The sequence below is a fragment of the Falco peregrinus genome, chromosome Z, assembly GCF_023634155.1.
Source record: "Falco peregrinus isolate bFalPer1 chromosome Z, bFalPer1.pri, whole genome shotgun sequence".
Classification (NCBI taxonomy): Eukaryota; Metazoa; Chordata; class Aves; order Falconiformes; family Falconidae; genus Falco; species Falco peregrinus.
The window spans coordinates 59,010,698-59,033,687 of record NC_073739.1 but is presented as its reverse complement, the minus strand read 5'-3'; the positions used below and the strand labels follow the sequence as shown (position 1 = coordinate 59,033,687).

Here is a 22,990-nt window from a genome sequence, read left to right as displayed (position 1 = left end):
CCGTATCACTTTAAGAACATGTGATGTGACTTTTAAGTGTCTTTTCCAAACACTGGGTATTTTACTTGCTGTGCTAGTAGCTTTAGCTAATCTTGTCTTCAGTCATATCCTGCAAGCTGTTAGGCTGATCTTTGTTTACGTTTCCCTGAGCTGTGATGCTAACCAGGGCACTGCTTTTAGGGAAGCAGATAGCAATATTCTGCTGAGATAGATTTAAACTGAAGGCACATACAAGACTATCAGCTTGCTGTTGATAAAACCAGAAAAATATGTACAAAACTCCACTATTATAAAGCAACAGATTTAAGCAACCGAGACTCCTCAAAGTACTCTGCAGCGATTTGTTAAGGAACACTATGGCTCCTTCAGCATGACTATGACACCTTTCTGGCAAAAGCCTCAGTTCCTATTCATATAGGAACTGCCTGTTTGACACAATCTAATGATTTGACCCTTGCACAAATTCATAACTATGTCAGGGCCATTGCTGCTCATGTTTTGTAATAGCTGCAGCAACCTAGCAGAATTAACAATAAGCAAGGTTATGTCAAGTCAGAAGTGACACATATGCAGAATATATCTTGGTATTAATACATTAAGAATTAATCCCTTTTGCCAGTCAAAATAAGTTGTAGTGGAAGAAAACTTAGTGCCAGTTTGTTGTCATTGGCTTATTTACGATCCCATTGACACAGCTAATCCAAATGTTGGGGTAACAGGACAGGGACACACATCTAGGTAAAAAGAAATGGCTTTTCATTTCTGACAAACAGCAACAGTCACAGCTCTGACCTTGCATTTCTGTGCTTTGGCGTGGTGCAGAACATCCCGATAGTGCCTTGCATTTACTGGTCTCACATCTTGCAGCTTCGCTGTGGGTAACAGTAGAGTTTCCAGAATTTTCTCAGGACTCCCTTGGTCAATTGCTTCATTAATGTGGCTAATTGCAATGATTCCTATGAAATGGAAAAGCTATTAAAATTGCAGTTATCAAAGAAAGATACAACTCATCAAATATCAGGTACAAACAAAGCAGTAACGTGAACAGAAAAATCAAGTAACAAGAAGCAGAAGCAGTGACAGCAGCTGATTTAAAATTATTTTTGCTTAAATAGTCATGTGAAGCTATTAAGGCATACATTTTTCCTTTCTGCAACAGTTCTTGGTTCATCTGAATCTACTTCTTCATAAAAATTAAATTTATCCTTACTGAGAAGAAGAAACCAGACTTGCCTGCTTTCAGGACAGGAGTATCTACATGAAGCTTAAGGAAATGTTGGGCATCACATCTAAACATGCTCACCTACATATTAGCTTACAGTGCTGAAAGACTGATCTTCAAGTTATTTCATACCAGATTACTTGAAACTCTGATTTGAACAAATACAAACATACTGACCTCCCAGCTACAGCATTACACAACAACTTAACCTCATTTCTTTAAATTTCCAATTCCTTGAATAACCAATCTGATGATGTTAACCTTATAAGAATTCAATTGATAGCATGGCCCAGTATTTAATAAAACTTGTAACTCATTTTCTTCAGACTGGTCTCAACATTTTAAAATCAACTTCCTCCTGCCCCCTCCCCCCCCAGTGCTGAAACACATTGAAGTACTTTCTCCCTAAAGCCACCCCAGAAGGCCATCAGCCAAGGGATTCCCCATCACCTGTAAGGGATGGCATCCCTGCCAGTAGCAGATAATTCTCACCAAGTCTCTCCCAGACCCACCACAGCCCACCTGGCAGGGTCACAGATCCACGCCCTCATAAGGCTTTGAGAATGAACAATTTTTCCAGGGTGCTACCGAAAAGGAATGATGCAGACATATGGGGTTCTTTATGAAAAGAGAGGCTACCCTTCATCCTCTCCTCTCTGCCACAAATAACCATTCCCAGGCAAAGACCAGTATCACTGAAACAAAGTGCAGCTGTTCTAGCACTGAAGACTGACTCTCCTAATGCAAGATCACCTTTCTTAAGGCCTATTTTAATTCCTAATGACTGCAGAGCTTCAGACAATTTTGTCAGTCAAATGAACTGCTCCACATCCCACCTTGCCAGAAGGCACACATTATGAGCCACAGGGGTCCACAGCAACCACTTGATTTAGGAAGCAACAATCCAGCCAGTTTTAGTATTTCTGTAATATAAAGCTTCTCTTCTCAGTATGAAACAGTAGTATGCACGAGACCAATGGCAGTGTGGAAAAGGCACACACACCTTGCATCAGTGCCACCCTGGAAACAGCCTGCACCTTACAAAGGCTCTCAAATTATACTGCAGGCTGCTTCCCAAATAGCAAGGAGTCTGAAAGCTGTCCTACCCTTTCCTTGCTCCAGCAAACTGGGCATAACCCGATAACCTCAAATTTTAATTAAAAGAAAAAAGAATAAAATAATTAAAAAAAAATCATACTTCTATATTCATTGAGGAAACTTGGTCCTTCAGCATTTTTGAAGCCCAAATGACCAGCTATCACATTTAATAGAATACCACCCTTTAAGAGCAATGCAGTTATATTCAGCTTCAAAAATAATCTCTGAATCCATTTATATTACAAAAAGTAGGCATAAGAAGCTACTCTCAGACAGGAAACCAAGTTACCTAAAAGGAGAGCAGAACAGATAATTGCACTGCATAACTTCTTACCAACTCCATTGTGAAAAACGAGGGCTTGGAAATCATTTAACATTAAAAAAATTTTCCACAGGACACTGCCTGTAATTTCTTCCCCTATCCCCCAATATGCTTAAAATTTCTGCAAAATCCCTGAAGTGACACCATCCAGTGTAAATACTGAAAGATACCGCCAAATGGGTGGAACCATGGCATTTGTTACCCTACAGAAGGCAGGGACCCTACAACACATTTCAGCCAGCCAAAATATAACCAGGAATACTTCAACAATATTTAAAGACCAACTGGTGTTCAAAATTATTTAACACTTTCTTGAAGAGTGTCTGTATAAGGCCATTCAGCACATGAATTTATGTGCCAAGGACCAGACTATCATCTCCATTGGGGATGTAGAGCAAGAATTACTTACTTTCAGTTTCTTCTTGAATTTGCATATTAACCATATCAATGCAGTTCTGGATATCATTCCAGCTTAAATAATCTTGGCCTTGAGATGAAGCCTCTGACTTAATAGACAATAGTGTATCAGCATAACTATAAGAAGATATAAAATACATAAATGTATTTCATATATAAACTGCCATAAAGAATTAGTCAGACTTATCACCCATCAAAAAGCCCAGTACTTTTTTCAATGAATGAATTTCAGACAACTCTTATGTGCCAGAAATTATACAGATATGCAAGCTGCCTTGCTGTTCTAGGTGTGCATTTCAGGATCTGAAAAAATGGCCCTGTACTCTAACTCAGAGCACTTTTCTTACCATCATCCCATGTTGCCAATACCTGCACTGGACGTACATTTTGCTGTATGGCACTACAGACAAATTTGGGAGAAACTAGGCTTGGTTTCTTGCTACACTAAGTCAAAGACCAGAATTTCTGCCCTAGCACCAGGATGCCTCCATGGTCTCTTGATGTGAAGGATGACAAGACATGGGCAGAGGAAGGGAACAAAATATGATGCTCCTCTCCCCAAAACTCAAGGTCCTGCAAGCACAGGCTCTGTAACCTGTGTCTACTCTTAGAAGGATCACAGATCAAGATGAGCTAGAAACCTTCACAGCAAAGTAAACTTATATACATAAGTTAATAATTTGCATATTCTGAATCAAGCATACAAATGCCACAATACGTCAAATCAAATACCTGTGTTCTACTTCCAGCAGAAGCCTGAGAAATGAATAGTTGACAGAAAAGATGCAGGAGAGAATTATCATTTCCTGATCTGATTTGCCAGATTTCCAGCATCCAGAAGCCTGCATTTAAGGGCTTCCTGAGCTGGAGGCTACATACCACTATATAGTTGCAAACAGTGCTATGCCCCATTACTTTATCTACTGTTATCTGAAATTCTTGAGGACGGAGTCCCGCTATTGAAGTGTTTTGTGAGATAACAGTTCCTTATGTAAATTTTAAGCTTTAGGTTTAATAATGTCCAATCTTTTATCATTCCAATTCTCATAAGAAAATTAAAAGTGACATTTTAAGAGAAGCTAGCACCTTTTACTAACCTTCCCCACAACACTTACTTTTTTGCAGACTTACATCTTATTTCCCCTAAATTCTTTTTTCTAGGAAATACATTCCGAACAAGTTCATGTTTTCTGGTAGAAAGTCACTGAACACCATCTCCCTCACTGAACTTTTCCTAGCTCTACTGTATTCCCTGTGGTATTGCACAACCAAAGCTTCCAGCAATATTCAACATATGGTTGGCAGCACAGATTTACATAATAGCATAATAAAATTTTATTTTATTCTTTAGCCCAATTAATTCCTAGTGTTTCATTTGTATTGACTAGCAGTTTAATCTAAAGATCAGGTCACAGTAACATCAGCTACAAATGCTGCACTTGGACACTTTGGGGCCTGTTTCTGTGTATTTATAATGTTTGCTTCTCTTGCCACAACCACTACCTCACATTAGCAGAGGCCAAGAGGCAGATGAATTTTGCTCAACCTTATGCTATTCTGCTCCCTCTAACCAAAACACTGGTCTCTTATTCCTTTCCTGACTTCCCTCCTTCCAGCTTTGAGACACCTAGCAAGGGCTGCTCTCAGATTCATGTCCCCTGGCAGCCTGGTGAAGATCTTCAGCCACTGCTGTCTCTTTTGCCTAGTAATGCCTTCCAGCAGCACCTAGAGGTTTCCACCATCCATGACTGAGGCAAGAACTGGCCATGTCCCACACTCTCCTGACACACTGGAGGCTCAGGAAGGAATCACACAGATCTTAGTGTTCCCTGGTGGGTTTTTTTGCAGATACACAAAAGAACAGAGGTAGCAGCCCATGTCTGTGATGAGTCAGGCATGTGGCAGTGCAAACAGCTGACAGCTGAGTGAAGGCTCTAATTTAGTGTTGAACACGCTCATGTGCCGCAGCATCATACTCAGCTTTTCAGCAAACAGGACTATGCTGCATTTTAGACTTTTACAATTTTCAAGCAAGAAAAGGGCCAGCCACAGTTTAAGGGACCTCAAAGCACTAGACACTATCTCATTCTAAAGATCTTCTCTCAGTATAGCAGAGGGGTTACTGATTAACAATTTCCAGCAAGTTGGTATGTGTTTTAGTGTCTGCAAAAAATCTTGTCAGATCTTAATATTTACTTTCTGAGGATATTTTCCCCACACCTCACACATCCTCTGCCCTCAAACATCTGAGGTTGTGCAATTGCTTATACTTACAGATATACAACTAATTCAGCAATTGTCACATTATCCCTTATTAACTTATGACACGGACATTTATCTTTCAGCTCTTTCAACTTCATAGCCACAGCACAGGACAGCCCACCTAGTAAACGCCTACTTATCCTTTTGCAGATGTTGCCAAGTCTCATCCAGACAAGATAAAATGAACCTTTACCGTAGAAAGTTTTCCTCTTCTAGGTTATTGAAGCCAATGCATGGGTTTCCAAGATGATTCTTTATTGTTAGGATGTCCTTGTTTTCCAAGTCCTGGTTTAGCAACACAACAGCTGACAACATTTTTACTGCAATAAACAGTTCATCATGTGCCAGGTAGTTCTGTAGGACAATAATGTACCACAGTCAGGGAGCTAAATAAGCAGTGCAACAATTTTGAGTTACACAGTCTAGATATCAAGGAGATGGACTTAATTTAAAAAGCCTGGTAAATTTCCTAGTCATAGGCATGTCAAATTAACACGTAGATCTTACTGGGCTTGCTACACATCCTTTCAGCCTTTCCATCTTCTGTCCACAATCCTATCTATTCTGGCCTTACCCTCATAGCAGGGTTTACTATTCTACATTATACCTAAACCAGAGTTAGTTCTCATTAAGAGCATGCAACAATTAAAAAATGTCAGTCAATTTGTTGCAACACAAGAGTTCAGCCAGAGCTAAGTACGTCAGGAAACAAGTCCAGTGGCTCAATATTACCTATTCAACCAAAACCATTCATGCAATATGTAACACCATGGCAAGAGAATTAAGTCTGATTTTACACAACAACATGCTATTTTTGTGCTCTTTCATGGTTTGGCTACGTAACATCAGTGAGCAGGTCATAAGCTTTTCACTCTTACCACAGCATTCTGTTGTTGGAGGGTGAACAGCTCAGTCTGATAGACAGCAGCAGCAAATGAGTGAACAACAGGCAGCTGTGCCTCCGGATTCATCAGTGCAACCAGTGTTTTACTAGGATCACAGTTACGAATTGCAGTATTGATATTGTCAACTGCTATAAGTTCTAGAGAACAGCAGGGAAAGAAAAGCCTATTAATTTTCACATCGGTTGCTCTTTATGCCATGTAGATGATAATAAGGTTATTCCAAAGAATGTAATTTTCTGTCATTAAGGAAAAATCATATTTGTGCGAGAGTCTTCAAGACACAGTTACTGCATGTTGCAAAAATAGTGTCTATTCAAAAGTATGCAGCAAATAATCGACTGGAGGACTTCAAAGTTTCTGGACTTTTAGATATTAGAGACTGCTTATTGGACCTTTAACCCAAGACAAGGAGCTGACCCCATCCTAGTACACAGAAAGCCCTAACATCCCTTCTGGGTTTGCTTGCACCAGGTACTGCTGGGCACGTCTGATCCAGCACCTCAGTCTTACTTCACCGCAAATGCTCCTTTCCTTCCATGCTATGTTTTCTCCATTGCCTTTTTTCTTTTGGCAGGACCTAATTCAGATAGACAGAACAAGCCTGTCCTGCAACATCAATGAGATTTTTATTGTCTATTTCAGGAGGCCTGGTAGAAATCAGTCAGGTATGTTGGGATTTTCAGTAGCTAAACAGATTGAAAACCACATGCTACAGCTTCTAGGGTTTCCTCTGTGTGACATCCCCTGCTCATTTGTCTACCAGTCCTCAAGTGCTGCCACCTACAAATTATCCCCTTCTCTACAGCTCAATTTTAAAATTAAACAGACCACCATAAATGACAATGAACACAGCCCTTTTTGGTACCTGAACAACTTGCCTGCTTTACTTTTTGCCAAACTGACTTCAGCAGAGTTTTGAACCCCAGCAGAAAAATGCTGAAAACCACTTCCCACTTAGGCAGCTGCAGAAACCTTGCAACACCCTTTAGCTTAGTCATAACAACCATAATTGCACACCTGGAGGAGCCAGCTTTGAAGAAACCCTCGCCAGGATGCACCCAGCAACATATTGTACGAGGGGCCACTGTGCTCTTGCAAAGGGAAACAACTCTGAAGGTCAGAGCACATGTGGCAGAGCAAAGAACGACAATTATGTAAATGTTATTTCCATCAGCGAGATAACCCCCCTCATCCTCTACCTTATCCTAGGCTTTTCTGTATCATGATCCAGCAAATGTTTTTAGTCACCACTCAAGACACCACTCATACAGACTGCTCAGGTCTGTACAAGACTGCTTGTGAAGGAGACGTCATCCATAGTTCATGTATGCAGAGACACTCAGATCTTATGATACAACACAGACTTTGAAAACCTTTCTAGGTAACCAGACCCACATAAACAAGCCCCTGGCCTCTCATTTCAATTGCTCTGAAGTACAGTTAGGTGGGGTCATGTTTTTATTGAAGGTTCTCTCTATTGGCTATTCCTGGGGTTAGAAAAATGAAAGGTTCTCAAAGCTATGGCGTGCATGCTTTTTTAGAGAAAAGAGTAAAGAAGAAAAGAGTCAGTCTACAAACAGACAAGACTAGCTCTGTAGTCAATAACTTAGCTACTGACTTCTAATTCAAGAACTGAACATGCAACTTGCAAAACACTATTTACATTGTTCACATTCCGCTATTTTTTTGTTTTCAAACCAAACATAAGAAATAAATTGCTCTCCAGATTGCTGTTGCTACTCTTCATACATCGAGATTTCCCTCTTCATCTCCTTTTGGTAAAGGAGAAACTTTTACAGAAAGTACTGCTCACCATGCCTAAGTAATCTGAAATAGGCTAATACTTGAGGTAGCAAGTCAAACTTATCTTCTGGCTTAAGTTGACCTCACAGTACAGCCTTTAAATCACATTACAAAAGCAATCACCCTGGACACAAAGCATTGGAAATAATACCAGAGACAAAACAGCCACTAAGCCATGCCCAGACGTAGCATGAAATGACAGCAGTTTAATGAAAGCTGAACTTCCTAGCAAAGAGGTTTCCACTCAAAAGCAGCAAATTTAGCATGCACTGCAAATTTAGATCCCCTTAACTATATTTTCACAAGCTAACTTGTGTCTTGTGACCTTATTAGCAGGCTAAGAACAGGTTAGATTTAGATACAAGTGTCTAAAAGTGAGAATAATTTTTCTCTGTGATGTGATTGCAAAATATTCTTCCTTGTGATCATTCTACTGTAATTCTACCAGGTTGGTTATCACTCCCAAGTGAGGATTAATACTGCACTGAAATATTTGTTCAAGCCATCAAGCCATGCATTACCTTCAATTTTAGCCAACGTGTTTACCAGTGGCTTCAGTAATTCATAGAAAAATGTATTGGCTACCTCAGAGAGTATATCTGATGCAGCACAGATCGGTGACTTGTCAATTGTGACAGAATAGTTACAAAAATAAAAAGCAACGCATATGGTTTCAGTTTGAGAAACCTTGTTTACATGCAAGAAATGGTGGATTCAATTAATCAACTTAACAATCATTAAATGGTGACGGTAGAAAAATGAGTATTAAAACAGTTACTCACTAAGCTTGTGAGCCTCAGCTTCCGCATTGGCAACACTAACTTCTTTCTGTATTTCACTTTTGTCGAGCATATTTGGAACCCCTGCTATCTAACAGATCAGAAAAAAAGATTTAATTATACTTTTAAGTTTGATGGGAGATAAAAAAAACCTTGATGGGACAGTAGGATTTGATTGTACTATCCCTTGTGCATCAAATACAATGTCACAGTAAACACAGCATTAATCTTTCCCTCTGACTTTTTTCTACTCAAATTGATGAATTTTCTCCTTAAAACCCACTTGACTCTTTCATTTGCTCTTAATATTGAGTCATTACCTATTGTTGTACTCAAGTTATAACTCATTTTCAAAGTAAACATAGTATGAGGGGCTGCATGCTATACTGCAGTTTTTCTTCTTACATCCTAGTAACTACTTACAGGGACGCCATGCTCTTTAGAGCAAATGCAGCTACTTTGGTGTTGATTAGTACATCAATTATTCTAATAACTTTATAAAAGTGTTTCATAGGTGGTGCTGAAGGCAGAGTAAAGGTAATTTCTCTCTGGATTAAAATCAGCTAAAAAACCGTGAACTGATGTGTAGTACCTGTTCCATTCAATTACCTGCATTTTCTGTTCTTTAGAATCACACAATTGCAATAGGTACCATGAAGAATTTTGTGGCAGAACGTCAAGTAGGCTCAGAGCAGGACGGTTCAAACCTGCCATCAGTGCCACTTCATCTTGCTGGTCAATAGCCTCATTCACTTGGACTAAAGCTACGTGAACTGAAATGAAAACAATGCTTACAAACAGCAAAAACGGTTTTGAAAAAGAAGTCCATTGCTGTCAGCATCTCACTTTTTGTGAAAGCCAGCTAGTGTGGCAATTTTTATCCAGCACAGGATTATTATTTCAAGACTGGCCCTACAAAGGGAGTCTCTGGCTCTGTGTGAGCCCATGTGGGAGCAGTTCAACCATAGCCAGCTGGAAGCTTACAAATGAATTTTGGCTCTATATAGAAGAGGGGGTCAAAATTTACAGTATTCTGCACACAAAAGGATTTAATGTGAGGAAAGACAGCAGGTAATAAAGTATTTGATTCTGAACTGAGGAATCCTTACAGCAAAAAACACAAACACAGACATTAGCCCCCAAAAGATTAGTAAAGAAGGAACAGCAAGAAAGAGCTGTTGTAGACAGACATTAGCTACTTCTGCATATTTGGTAAGTTTCCACAGATACATTTTGTTTGTTCATGTGGATTCAGGTAGTGTTCAGCTGGAATCTGGGAGATCATGTTATGTACACACTTCCAAACAGATCCAGAATGGCTTACTGTTTATCTTATTGATATTGCCTTGAATCTCAGCTTGCGTCAGCAGCTCCTCATAGACGTCTCTTTCTTCAGAGATTGTGCCGTTCTAAGAAAACAAAATTGTAGCTAGTACATGCAAAAACTTTCAGAGAGAAAAAGTATTAGTGGGACTCCTTAAAACTGCATCAGCTGAAATATTTGCTGGACATATCTGTAAAGGAATTTGTTGACGATGTGAACGAAAGAAGTTAACACTTCATGGCAAATGGCTGAGCAATATTTGAAGCATTTTCTGCTTCCTGTAAGATAGCCATGTAAACATAGAGAAGCATTTTCAACTATGGAAAGCATTAGCTCTCTTGTAAAAAAGCAAATAATTTCACATTAAAGATTTATGACAGAGGTTATACTTCATGCTCAAAAAATTATCATTCTTTTTGCAACTTCAGAAAAACAAATTTTCTGTTTTAAAAGTAGTCGATAGTCTTTTTGGTTTTAGTCTTCCAGTATTTTATCCTTTGTTCAAAGTTAACTACTTCTACTCATAGTAAACATTCTTATAAAATGGGCTGTCAGCTTGTTGCATTGCCATTATCTTATTTAGCTTATAAGATTTTTTCCTAGTTACACCAGTTGTTAAAATTAAAGTTAATTTTTAAAATGGTAATATTACAACACAAGACACAATGTGAAAGAACATATATACTAGGAGTGCTAATATAATACCACTACCTTAAGTCTTGCGTTTGATTCTTTTCTTCTTTTAGCTTCAGAGAGTTCATTCTGATATTCCTGTGCAAGTTCCTCATCCACGTTTAGCAACATTGCGTTTGGGTTCCTCAGTTTTTCAATAGTTTGCTCAGCTATTCCTTTCTCAATAGCTTCGTTAATTGCTATTACTGCTGCATGCACTAAAATTAAAAGCACAATCCTGAATTTCAGGAAGCAGAACATTCAAAACTGTCAGTGTTTCAATTCTGCTTTATTTGAAATGAATGTTTGATGTATGTTCATCAATTTACATATTCCCCTTCAAACACCCCGCTCCTAACGCTCCCCCTAGATGGCAGCAACAGAAGTGCTGTTTGCTCAAAGGTGGAATGTTCCATGTTTGCTGTTCTCCCAACTAGGGTTTACTACTCTACTGACAGAAAATATAATAGGGGTTGCATTTTATTGTTGAAGTCCTATGTCATTTACAAGGCAATTATATGCAGGAATCAAAAGCATTTTCGGTAGTTTTTCTTTTAAAGCTGTTTTTGTTTCCATGAAGGTATGAGACATATGAAAGTATTGTCTAAACTAACTATATCTGAAAGATACTACACAAGAATAAGGAAATTCAAACTCCATGAAAGTTGTTCTCTGGAAGACATAGTTAAGACGTCTGAGGCAGGGTGCAGCCCTGCACACCATCTCTAAGCCTGCCTAGGATGAACTGGCTCCCTTCCTAACTGAAGGTCTCCATGAGCAGTTGTGAAACCAGAGAGCTGGTAGTGTAATAGTCCTTAATTCTGTCACCTGCAAAGGCACAGAACAGCAAACCTTAAATGGGGGGAAAAGAACATCCAAAGGTCTCTGTGGAGTTCCCAAAATGTTATGGCACAGGAAAAGGGGAAGAAGTGCCCTAGGACTCACCCCAGCCATTGACAAACTTAAGTGTTAAGTCTTTCCTTTGAGAAAGCTTCAACTACTGAACAAACGTTTGACTCCAAGATTTTATGAGTCAGAAATGCTCTTGTTTTTTCACATAGCAAGTTTACATGAATGTGCAAAATCAAAACCACATGCATCTGAATTAGTAAAGTAATGTAAAGTAATGGCTAACACACCCCTTCCGGGTGTTCCCAGCACACATTTGGCCCTAAGATCAGTCTAGATGGAGTTTCACTAGAGCTACATTTTATCTGGACCTTCATGCCAGACACCCTGACAACTGTCTGGTAGCACATTCCTCTTAAAGTTTTTTCAGACATTACTATATAATGAATTATATTTTGTAAATGTTTATCAAGATCCTACTGCAAAGGAGGAACACAGTAGCTACCCATTTATCACCACAGCAGCTCGTCTAGATTTTACTTTCATGCTATCAGTGAGATGTGTGAGGAAAACCACAAATCCTGTATTTCCATTTCTATCAGTATTTAGATGCTATGTGGCCTTGCACAGTTTTGCAAAACTGGAGAAAAGCATCCAGTAAAAAGCATTTTTTTGGATTGTTTAGCTGACTGTCTATATATCTGAGCTTAGATCCTTCGGTTTCTTTCAGTATATGAAAAAAATGAAGGATACTTGTCAACAATTAGAAAAGTTGAGTTTTTAGGAAAAAAGGGTATACAGATTTATGAAAGTGGAACAGAAAAGCAGACTGTTGGAAATTCAACATGGGCAAACAAATCATGAAGTGAAGCTACATAATCCATTGCTTAGCATTAAATTAATCTGAAAAAGTTGTTCTAAAATGATTTTGCTCTAGCTCATTCAGCACAGCATCAGATAGGAAACAAAAGCAGCTGGCATGGTGGAGAAGCAAGCAGAGACATGCTGGTTCCTTCGACACTGAAGTTAACAAGGAAGTTCAGATTAGACACAAGGAAAAGGTTCCTCACTGAGAGGGTGGTTGGTCGCTGCAACAGGGTCCCAGGAAAGTGATCACGGCACCAAGCCTGTTCTTAGTCATATGGTTTAGTTTTAGGTTGTCCTGTGAGGAGCAGGGACTTGGACTTGAGGATCCTTGAAGTCCCTTTCAACCCGAGATATTCTATGATTCAATGAACACTCAGATGAACTTCGAGGGGCTAAGAGAAGACTTCCATTCTTAGACACAAATATCACCCCCACATCCTCATATAACAAAACACAGAGAGGATGTAGTCTCTTCCACAGTTGTGCAAAAGGCCTCACTGATAATTGGAGCTAGCAAAAAGCAGTCAAGAGATAGGTTCAAGGTTAGGAAAGGTGTGAACAGGTATTGGTGGATGTTGTGAGCCCATCTACCAAGAGCAACAGTGAGAAGCCTGACTAGACTTTAAAGAGTAGTCTGGAGGCATGGAATAACAGTGAGGATTACTTGCAGAATAAATTCAGTTTGAAAGCACTTAAGCTTACTCTTCGCATGCTGATTTCTATGATTACTGACAGTGCAGCAGGAGTCATCAGCAGTTGTTTCACTTCATATCCGCTTTTGCTTGCTCCGTGTCAGAAACAGGGTGGTAAACTCTTTCCTCTGGCAGGATCTCCACCACCCAACCTCACTAGTGCATAAGGATCCCCATCGCAGATGTTTCCTGTCCTGGGGCAGGGCATGTTATCTACAGCACACTCCTTGCCCAAAGAGACAGAACCAGCATCAGGAAACCCTGCTTTTCTATGGAAGGCTGAAAATACTTCAGAAGGAAACCTTACATACTCTATAATAAGCTTTCAGAGAAGGAAGTTGCAGCCCTTTCATCTTCAGGGAAGGAAAGTCAGTCACTGGAAAAGTGCTTGGTAGTCACTAAATCACTGAAAATTTGCTAAAAAACGAAGACAAACCATCCCCACTTCCAAAGGCAGTATTTTAAGACCTAGCTTTGCAGAAGCATGCACATATTAAGCTATAGCAGGCTCCAAAATGTACAACACAGACAAATTGAATCAACATGAGGAAGTGTGTTTTAAGTTAAGGACTGGAAATTTCAGCACACTAAATAACATCGTGAATCAGCTTGTTTCAATTACGCTACTTTGCAAGGTTTAACCAAGTTGCAACGGAACTTAATTATAATGCAGCCTTCATTCCTCTCCAGTTCCCCATGCACAGTCTGCAATACTGTTACTGGTTTGGATCCATGACTCACTGTGCCATTGAATATACTCAAGCTAGCCCTTCTGTTATTCAGTTTGCCCCTCTGAAAAAGGCTATGATTTTGAACAAAATAACTACAGCTCAAGTGTGGATTTAAGTGGACACACTTCATTTCATGTCATTTCAGTTCAAACTATTTTTTTTAAGATATGTTACTTCATTCAGCAAAAACTGAAATTGGGAGAAAAAACAGATTTACAGGTGGATAGGCTTGGGCAGCAAAAAAGCATTTCATTTTGTTTTTCAGTGAAAGCTGTTCAGTACAGACTCAAAGAACCATAGCTGTGCCGCTAAAAAGGAAAAGCTTACTTCAGCTGCACCAGCGGTACATGTCCTTCAGCAGGGTTCTACCATACTGTGGGTGACAACAGTGGTCGGACAGATTGAAAGCTGCACATGGAGGCAAGTGGTTCCTTCATGCATGCACCACCATATGTGAAAGAGTCCTCACAGCAATGTGATTGGTTGTTTGAGGTAAACTGCAAGAGCCCAACGCAGGAGGGAGGCACAGAGAAGGCACCTCATTCCTATGGCTGTCTCCACTGTGCCCCCTATGTAGCAAAGGGGCACACACAGAGCTCAATTCATTCTCAAGGAGCACTGGCTACCAAAACATTAAACCCATGCAAAAGACTGCAAGAAATCTTTGTTTCTGGTAGCACTTCCTGTGGTTCAGTGGAGATACTCAGAAATGCAGACTGAAAAAATTTAAGAGGTCTTGTAGCAATGATGCAGTGTGCTAGTGAAAACTTGCTTGTTTTTCTTGTTATTTATTAAAAGGTGGCAAACAAGGTGAATTGAAACACGGAAAATATTTTGTTAGCATTCTGTCAAATTATCCAGCAGAAAACAGAGTGAGAACCACACTTACATGCAGCTTCGTCCACTGATAATTCACTGGCCAGAATCCCACCAATTTTACTAAAAGATGGCATCTGTATCCCGTACTTCTCTAGCTCCTTTCGCATGTTGCTGATTTCTTCCTCTGTTCACATAAGAGAAAGAACATCAGAAGAAAAACATAGGAATTTCATTATGAATTACCATACATACAAATACAGTGCAATTGTTTTGAAAGAGCTTGTAGCCAGGGCTTCTTAGCTGTTTTTCCTCCTCATTTTGAGTCAACCTAAGACACAACAAGTATTCCATGCCATTCACTCCCTCTGTTTTTCAGACCAACATTCATTTCAAATAACAGCCTCCCACCTATTTAATTAGAATGTGTTTAGAACAACCTTGCGGGAGGAGAAAGACCATAGAAGAAAATATGTACAACGTTAGCAGATTTACTGGGTGAAGAAACCATCTAACATATGATTAGATAAGCAGTTTGTTACCTGTGAAGTCTACTTTTCCCAGTAGGTCCTGGATCTGCGGTGCTAATCCTAGTTTGAACAGATATAAGCTGTAAAGAAGAAAATTAGAATTTAAAGTCCTGCATGTGGTTGAGGGACTCACTTTGTGTAGAACAGAAAAAAAACTTTTAAGAAGCTTGTCCTTTAACCCCTGACTTCTATGGGCTGATATGGAATAAGTTAACCCTACAGTTTTCTTTATGCTGTATTTTTAAGTCTTGCAGAAAGAGAAGTCTTTTTTGATGTTTCAAAGGGTCTCTAAGAGAGAGGCACTGTCAGTGTATATCAGATCACAAGAGATGTGTAAATATGTAGAAAACCTTAGTGGAAGACAGTTAAAGCAATTCAAAAGCTAGTATTGGGCAGGGGAAAGAGGGAATAATTAAGATGTGAACGCACTTCAGTATGGCTTATAGCTTTGGATTTATGTACTATTTTGACTTGCATGATTACATCCCTGTAATTAATGGCTGAAGAACACAAATCACTGACACCTTTTTTACTAAGTGTAGAGGAACTAGTACCTGTAAGACCACCCAAGCCCATCTCAAATACATTTGTGTCATTAGCTGTTTAGCTTTCAGAAAATTAAGAAAGTTAAATTTAAGTGCTATCCAGGACCCAATATTTATGTTTCAATATAGCATACCTATAAAATACTTACATTCATTATTCCTAGAGCTCTGGGGTGCTATCTGAAAAAGCAGGTGACTACATTCACATTTTCTCAATATCTTCCAAATACAAGGCATATGTTTATCTACAAGAGACTGCTGTTTTATAATTTACCAGTGAAATTCCATAAACAAGTGAGTTTTGCAAGAAGGGATCAAAAAAGATTTTAATCCCAAGCTTTACATAACACATTCCTCCAAAAGGACTACTTTGCACCTCTTTTAAATGATTTCACCTCAACTTCATACATTGCAAATGTGCATTGTGGCTTGGGGTTTTTGTTTCTAGAGTGGCACATTTTTCTTTTGTGTTTTGTTATTGGGTTGTTTGGGTTTTTTTTTTTGCTGTTAGCAAATTACAAGATGAAATTTCAAAGCAAGTATTTGTAGCTGTGACATTTATTTCAAAGCACACAGAATCAGCACTTCATCTTCTATGCTACCATAGATAGTCCTCTGTCCTGTCATGACCTGGATGGATAGAACAACACATTTCATGTAGGTTGGATGCTCTTTTGACTGCTACGGACCCTCAAAATCATTGCCACTGCCATTCTCACCTTTCACAGCAGTCTTAAATGCATGTTAGCTATAGCAGAAAAAACCTCACATGCCTACAGTAACAAACCAAGTTCCTCTGTTATTCTGATCTGCCTGCCAGTCTTCCCTTATGGGCTTTTAAAGAGATTTTGCTCTATGTTTGAGATGGGGACACGATCCTGGCTGAAATGCTGTGTGTAATACAAACAGTTATGGAGACTAGCAGCACCACAGGGCTATGCTGGCTCTTTTTTTGTTCACCACAATAAAAAGACAGAGGAAGAAAGCGCCAAGAACATTAGGGACTCGCATTTTTGCTGTTCAGCACTTCGAGGAGGATATTGAGCCACGTACATTACTTCCTACGCCCCTTTGGACAAACTTATGAACCACCAGGTGGTGCTGAAAACGTGCTCTGAGCCTTGAAGGGAGCACAAAGACACTTCTATTCTGTATTAAGGTGTAATTTCACTTGAAACAACTTGCTTAATGCTTTTATAGTTTAACTTAAACCTCAGGGAACCCACATAAAATCAAAATCAGGAGGTCCTGGGATTAAGAAAGCTGGATATGAGGCATCAGGAACAGGGGAGAAACAAAAGGGAAGGGGCAGTTTGCAGGTGAAGTTCCCTTTGTCTATGCGGAGCTACAATTCAGATCAGACAGAGCTTCCTGAGTCTCATTTTGTGCTTACTTCATTTATAACATTCCATAAAAAACAGATGTGTAAATAGTGCTTTTTTTCCTTTTTTTTAAAAAGATGTGATTGTTACTCTACTGCTTCCTAGGAGAACGATGTTTTTGAAGCTGTCCATCTTCAGAGGGATAGTTTGTCCAGGATGTAGCAGTGATCTGCTTGCAAAGTTTAACTGAATTTTTCGGGGGGTGGGGGTGGGAGGGTGGGAATAGTCTCATAAGCACTGCTATTTATGAACAAGAATCACTGTTACCATCTCCATTTAAATGAAGAAGTTCTTACCCTCATTTTGTCCAGGAACAAATCTGTTTTCACAAGAAAAATAGTGCAAGAAACAAGATCTATGCCTTTGTATTTTTCAAGTTGGGCTTTAAGTATTGATGTTTCAACAAGAGAAAAGTAAGTGGGCAATTATTTTCAACAGGAATATAGAAATTGTTTGCCGAGTTGCTCCTTCCTGGCCAGAGCAGTACTGTGTTCGACAGTACAAGTTGTTCCACATATTGTTAAGTGCAAATACTTTTCAGACTTGCACCAGGAGAGATCTTAAAAATATGTTTAAACCATCTTGCTTAGAGTCATCATCAATCTTCAGACCCTCTAGCAGCTCAAAGATCAGCAAAACCCCAAATAACCACAGAGTTTCCCTATGAAATGTTATGTTTCAGGTGTAAAATAGACCCTTTGGATAGATCAAGCTTTTTGCTCCTATTACCTACAGCTAAGGCTATTTCATTCTTCTTAAAGAGGCAATTAAAAATAAACTTATCAATTTCAAGCACTTAAACTATGTACACTGATTGTGCAAAAATGAATTAACATAGGGAAAAAATATCTAACTACAGATGACTTCAGAAGTTCCAACGTGAAAATATCCTTTCTGCATTAAATTTACCAGTTTTGTTGGAAAGCTCAAGAATCATGTTGCTTTGCAGCAATGACTTCGTAACAGCTAAGAAAGAACAGGAAGTAGGTCAGACCCTCACCTCTGAGAAAGTGCTCAATTTTCCCAAGTTTAAGCCTTTGAAATTTGAGCATGTGCTCCAAGATGCACTAGAATTCAGCATTTAAACCCAGTGGTGATTCTTTCTATAGCTGTCATGTACATATGCTACAGCTGCAAAGGTGAAAAGCCTGCTTGCAATTGCTCTTTCTAGATGTTCTCAGGGTCCAGCACCACCAGCAACAGGGATATGGACTTTTCCAGGGTTGGTGAACCCAGTACGAGGATGCTTTGACAAATCCAGAGGGTAGAGCAGTTGGGGTACATGGCGTGGAGCCAGGGGGACAGACACCAGTTACAACAGCAGCAGAAGGGGAACAGAACTGGACTCCTGCACTCAGCATTCCTCTGATACCAGCCTGACTGGAAACACTGCTGGCCAGGCAATTGCCTGTCCTTCATTCTGTGGTTTCACAGACTGCTTTCAGTGTAGGCTGTGTGCCATCCAATACCGGCATTGGAGTTTGATTTGAAAGACTCCAGTGGAGGACTTCGAACATGCCTCTTAGGAAAAAGCATGGAAATCAGTGAAGCTCAGCAGCAGTTTCTTTGAGGCTTCCACCCTGCACGGGACACAGGCACAGGGCCCTAAACTTTTGTGGGAAAGCATCATAAGTGAAAGCATTGCAAGTCTATTCCCCTTCAGTGTGGCATGACACATTTGATATGAAGTCCATTTCTAAAATAGCTTGTAAGTACAGAGCTAGAACTTTTTCTTATTATACAGCAAGAAAGAATAATTTAGTTAAGACAAACTTGGAAGTGAAGTCTAAGGAACAGAGACTAATACTGATACTGGCATAAATCCTGGGGCACATCAAGATGGAGAAATGAAAACTTCTACTGAAGGTCAACACATTGCAAAATTCAGTTCTAGATGAAGAGAGTTACTGCCATTGCAATGATCTGGCAGATCTTAAGAAGGTATCTGACTGACAGGCTTATTGTTCATGTAGCACTCAAAACCACAGCTGATAAAGTCCTCCTCCATATATGTGGAAGGAAATACTGGAAAAGTGTTCTTCCACCTCCTGCTGAACATCTGAGCCAGCCTATAACATGGCTGAAGGGGCAGACAGCCCACCACGTCAGCCTGAGCTGGTTGACAACACAGTCACACTCATCCACTTCAGGAAGACACTTGTGGACAGAAGAGACTGCACTACCAAGTTTTAGGTAAAAGCTACCCACAAAGAGCCCTGGTGACACTGCCCAGTTAATATTACACCAGACATCATAATTTCAAGTGGCAACACTTGTTGATGACAAAAAAATACCAGGGTTTGTCAACTCCCAATACCTAGCATTTGAAAGAAACATAACGAACTTCAGTGGCATGCCTTATTTATTGGCTGTGAGTGCACATAGAGGGCAAGAGTGGACACATTTCAAGGATTAGATCTTAAAAAAATTAAATTACAGCACATATTGAATAGTTTGACCTGTAGCCCTGCAGCAGCTGATGTGCCTTTCAACACCATTAGGAACGTAGAAGAGTTTGGGGTGTAAGTTAATTACGTTCTCTGCAAGCCTAGTTACAATGAAGTAATGAAGGGAAAAGGTCTTCACATGCAGAAAACAAGCTAGGAGAGAGACGAGAGGGATGCACTGTCTGCCAGCACCACTGCCCCTCATGCAAGGGACACTGCAAGGCAGTTGTCTGTTACTCTGTGTTAAACTTCAAGAAAATCCTTATGGCAGAACACACACACAAAAGTAATCAAACCCTACTTTCAATGGTGTGGCCAAAGCCGTCCTGCCTTTACATTCATGTTAATACAGCAATTATTTGCTCCTCTTTTTGGGCAGAAAGAGGTCAGTTCATTATCATTTTCACTCTGATGAGCATGTTTGCCTTATGGTTATACTAATATTTTGCTAAGGTTTTGTTCATTTATTTGGTTTCTGTTGCAGTATGTGTTTTGAAATGAACTTTGTGAGGGGGTGTACTCATTGAGAGAGGGCTGCCTGCACCAAATTCAATGGTCCTTCATTTTTGTTTTGAAAATAATTTGTCCAATAGTCCTGACTAGATTGGGCTTTTGTCATTACTTTTTTTGAAAGCAATGAACTTGTAAATTCTGACAGATTTTCATATACTGGTTACCCTAAAGCCATGTCAAGACTTACAGTCCTATAATTGGTAGTTACTTTAACTTTTACTCTCATCACCGGTTACCTTAGAGCATGAATGCAATATATCATCCTAGGGATGTTTTTCCTGTCGTAGACATCTGTAGTCTCTGGATAAAAGATCTAAAACCAAAAGAGCACACAGTTAAAGAAGACTACACATTACTGAGCAGAAAAGTAGCCAAAATTAGGTCTTCATAGAATCATATCTTAAACTTACAGAATTTCAGCTGTTACTTCTATACAGCTATGAATCAGGTCCCTTCTGAGGTTATTTTAACTTTATCATTAGTTATCATAAGGAAGAATTTAATAAAGCGTAAAAGCTACTTAAGAGGGAAAATAAGGAAGATAAGCAGACAGCATTTCAGCAAGTTTTTTAGAAAAGGTCCTTTGGCACAAGCTCAGCCAGCAGGTCTTGTCCTCCTACAGACACCTGAAACCTGGGATGCAGTTACAATTTGCAGCGTCTCATTGCAAACTAAACCTATCAAGTATGGTTTAAAAATGCAAAATTCTAATTGCCAGGACTGCTAACTTTGTGAATACATGATTTACTGAGAAGGATATTCAGAAAGAGGACTATTAAGCAGTTGAGCCAAAAAGACACATCATAAGTTCCAGTTCTGGTTCTACCACTAATTTGTTGCTGGCCTTTGTCCAAGTCACTAAACACTGTTTCTCCACAAAAAGAAAAGACTTAGTTAACCATGTGAGTTGGCAGCGTGCTTCAGCCAAGGCCAGGCACCCAGGCTGCACTGTCCCATGGTTAATAGGACCAGATGGAGTAAGTTAGGAGCACAGTGCCCCTCTTCATCATTTGCTCACAACAGCTTTGGGAGGGAGACTCAGGAAAGCTTTTGGCCATGACCATCCTCTGCAACTGAAGTGAAGCCTTTCAGAGGAGGGATGGCAGGGTGGAAATCAGCCAGCTGAGCAGAAGACTAGTGAGAGGAAAAAAACCCTGACCTCAGAAAGGCAAGACTGTCTGCATCTCTATGGCATTTCTGATAGCAGTCATGGGTGCCCTGTTCTGCTTATGGTGGGCACCTGCAGCACATCTGCCAGCAGTGACTAGCTACTAGTCCCTGCAGCCCTTCAGACAGCCGTCTGAGCATCCCCACAGTGCCTGACCCACAGCGCACTAGGCAGCGCCCAAGGGCAGTGGCTGGGCAGCCTGGGCAAGGGACCGCTCTCCCCAGGCTGCGTGCAGGTGCCCAAGTGTCCACAGAAGCAGAGTAGGTGTTTCCACACAGCCCCTTTTCAAAGGATTTTCATCCAGAAAAAGACTCACTGATGCCCAGAAACAGCAGCAGAGCAGGGGAGATGGCAAGCGAAGACCTACAAGCAGGAAGATAAATAGGTGAGAGGTGACCCAAGAAAGCAGCTGGCAGAAGAGGAGCAACAGCACAGCCATGCAGATGTACTTGAGCGTGCAAGGACAGTCTGGAAACAGGACAGAGGCAGACAAACTGGGACTTTTTATATTAAATTAAGTATATTAAGAGGAAGAGGCAGCAAGAGACACAATGAGAAGCAGTAACCTGAAGGAAGCAAATATTTAAGTTTTCTGTTTTATATCTTATACCTTCCAGGCCCCAGAGATTGTACTAGCAATAAGATATAGCTAAAACACTGCTAGCGCCTCCATTTGTCTTCCCACCAGAGAAGCACCCTGTACATTTCCACCCACAGCACTCATCCACAGCAGCCTCAGCCCATGCACACCAGCAGTGGCACATCACTGACGCTCCCACTGCTTTCATTCGGCATTACCTTCTCTTCAGATTTGTTTCCTGAATTATCCCTTCCCCACAGACTTACTGTAAGCAACTGTTTATGCTCAAGCAGGTAAAAGGGGATCCCAGTCAGGCAGCGCCTTAAGCCAGTTTCTTTGCTAACATTTAAAGGCTTACCTTAGGCAGACCAATGGACTCCATTGCTCTTAACCACTGTACAGTGTTGTCAGTGTGCCGAAAATGAAGGCCAGATCTCTATTAGAAACATAGAAGGAAAAGGTGATAAAAACCACACAAAAATTACTGAATTATTGATCTTGTTGCCTCCCAGTTTTATATCCTGCAGTTTAGTTCAGGGAATTTTCCCTTGTTTGAACCTCAAGACCAAAGCATCACAGCTGCAATCCTGCTAATGAAGCATCCTAACACAACAGCCCCAACGCTGTCCAGGTCATTCTCTTATTTAACACAAGCCAGATTTGTACCCATTTAGGTGGACTGTGACTGAAGTGGCCATTTGCACAACCCTTCAGTAGTTCTGGGGAGTAAAGGCTGGCTGTCAAATATCAGGAACCACTACCTCCAAAATGCAGAAGCAGTAACACTGCTCAGGACTGCTGTGAAGGAGAACAGACAAGGAGCTCTTAGTCTTTAGATCTACCCAAATACCTGACTCTCCCTACAGCCTGTGCAATCAACAGTTAAAAGAGCATTAAGTAGGAAAAGATTTTAATTTTTTTCTTAAATTTTTAAAGAGGCGGGGTAAAGGGGGGAAAAGAAGCCCGAGTTCAAGTTTTGGAGATTTTCAAGAGAAACATTTAAATGTAACCAGGATTTTCAATCGTGGTTCTGTTAACTGTATGGTACCTAGAACAGCTGAATTTC

General features: G+C 40.1%; 1 protein-coding gene across 7 annotated transcripts in view; it reads right to left on the bottom strand.

Moving 5' to 3' along the window:
* The window catches only part of IQGAP2 (IQ motif containing GTPase activating protein 2), a 127,915-nt gene that overhangs the window by 39,486 nt on the left and 65,439 nt on the right, over window positions 1–22,990 (bottom strand). Inside the window, exons 4-15 of one of the 7 annotated variants that reach the window (XM_055790519.1) lie at window positions 22,283–22,360; window positions 20,413–20,489; window positions 15,302–15,369; window positions 14,833–14,946; window positions 10,841–11,022; window positions 10,133–10,217; window positions 9,418–9,581; window positions 8,812–8,899; window positions 6,200–6,363; window positions 5,515–5,675; window positions 3,052–3,176; window positions 793–956 (exon numbers count right to left, since the gene is read on the bottom strand). In XM_055790519.1, the coding sequence (XP_055646494.1) occupies window positions 793–956; window positions 3,052–3,176; window positions 5,515–5,675; window positions 6,200–6,363; window positions 8,812–8,899; window positions 9,418–9,581; window positions 10,133–10,217; window positions 10,841–11,022; window positions 14,833–14,946; window positions 15,302–15,369; window positions 20,413–20,489; window positions 22,283–22,360 (1,470 nt within the window). The remainder of the gene's footprint in view (window positions 1–792; window positions 957–3,051; window positions 3,177–5,514; window positions 5,676–6,199; window positions 6,364–8,811; window positions 8,900–9,417; window positions 9,582–10,132; window positions 10,218–10,840; window positions 11,023–14,832; window positions 14,947–15,301; window positions 15,370–20,412; window positions 20,490–22,282; window positions 22,361–22,990) is intronic. The other 6 variants (XM_055790520.1, XM_055790521.1, XM_055790522.1 and 3 more) reach the window with 6 other exon arrangements.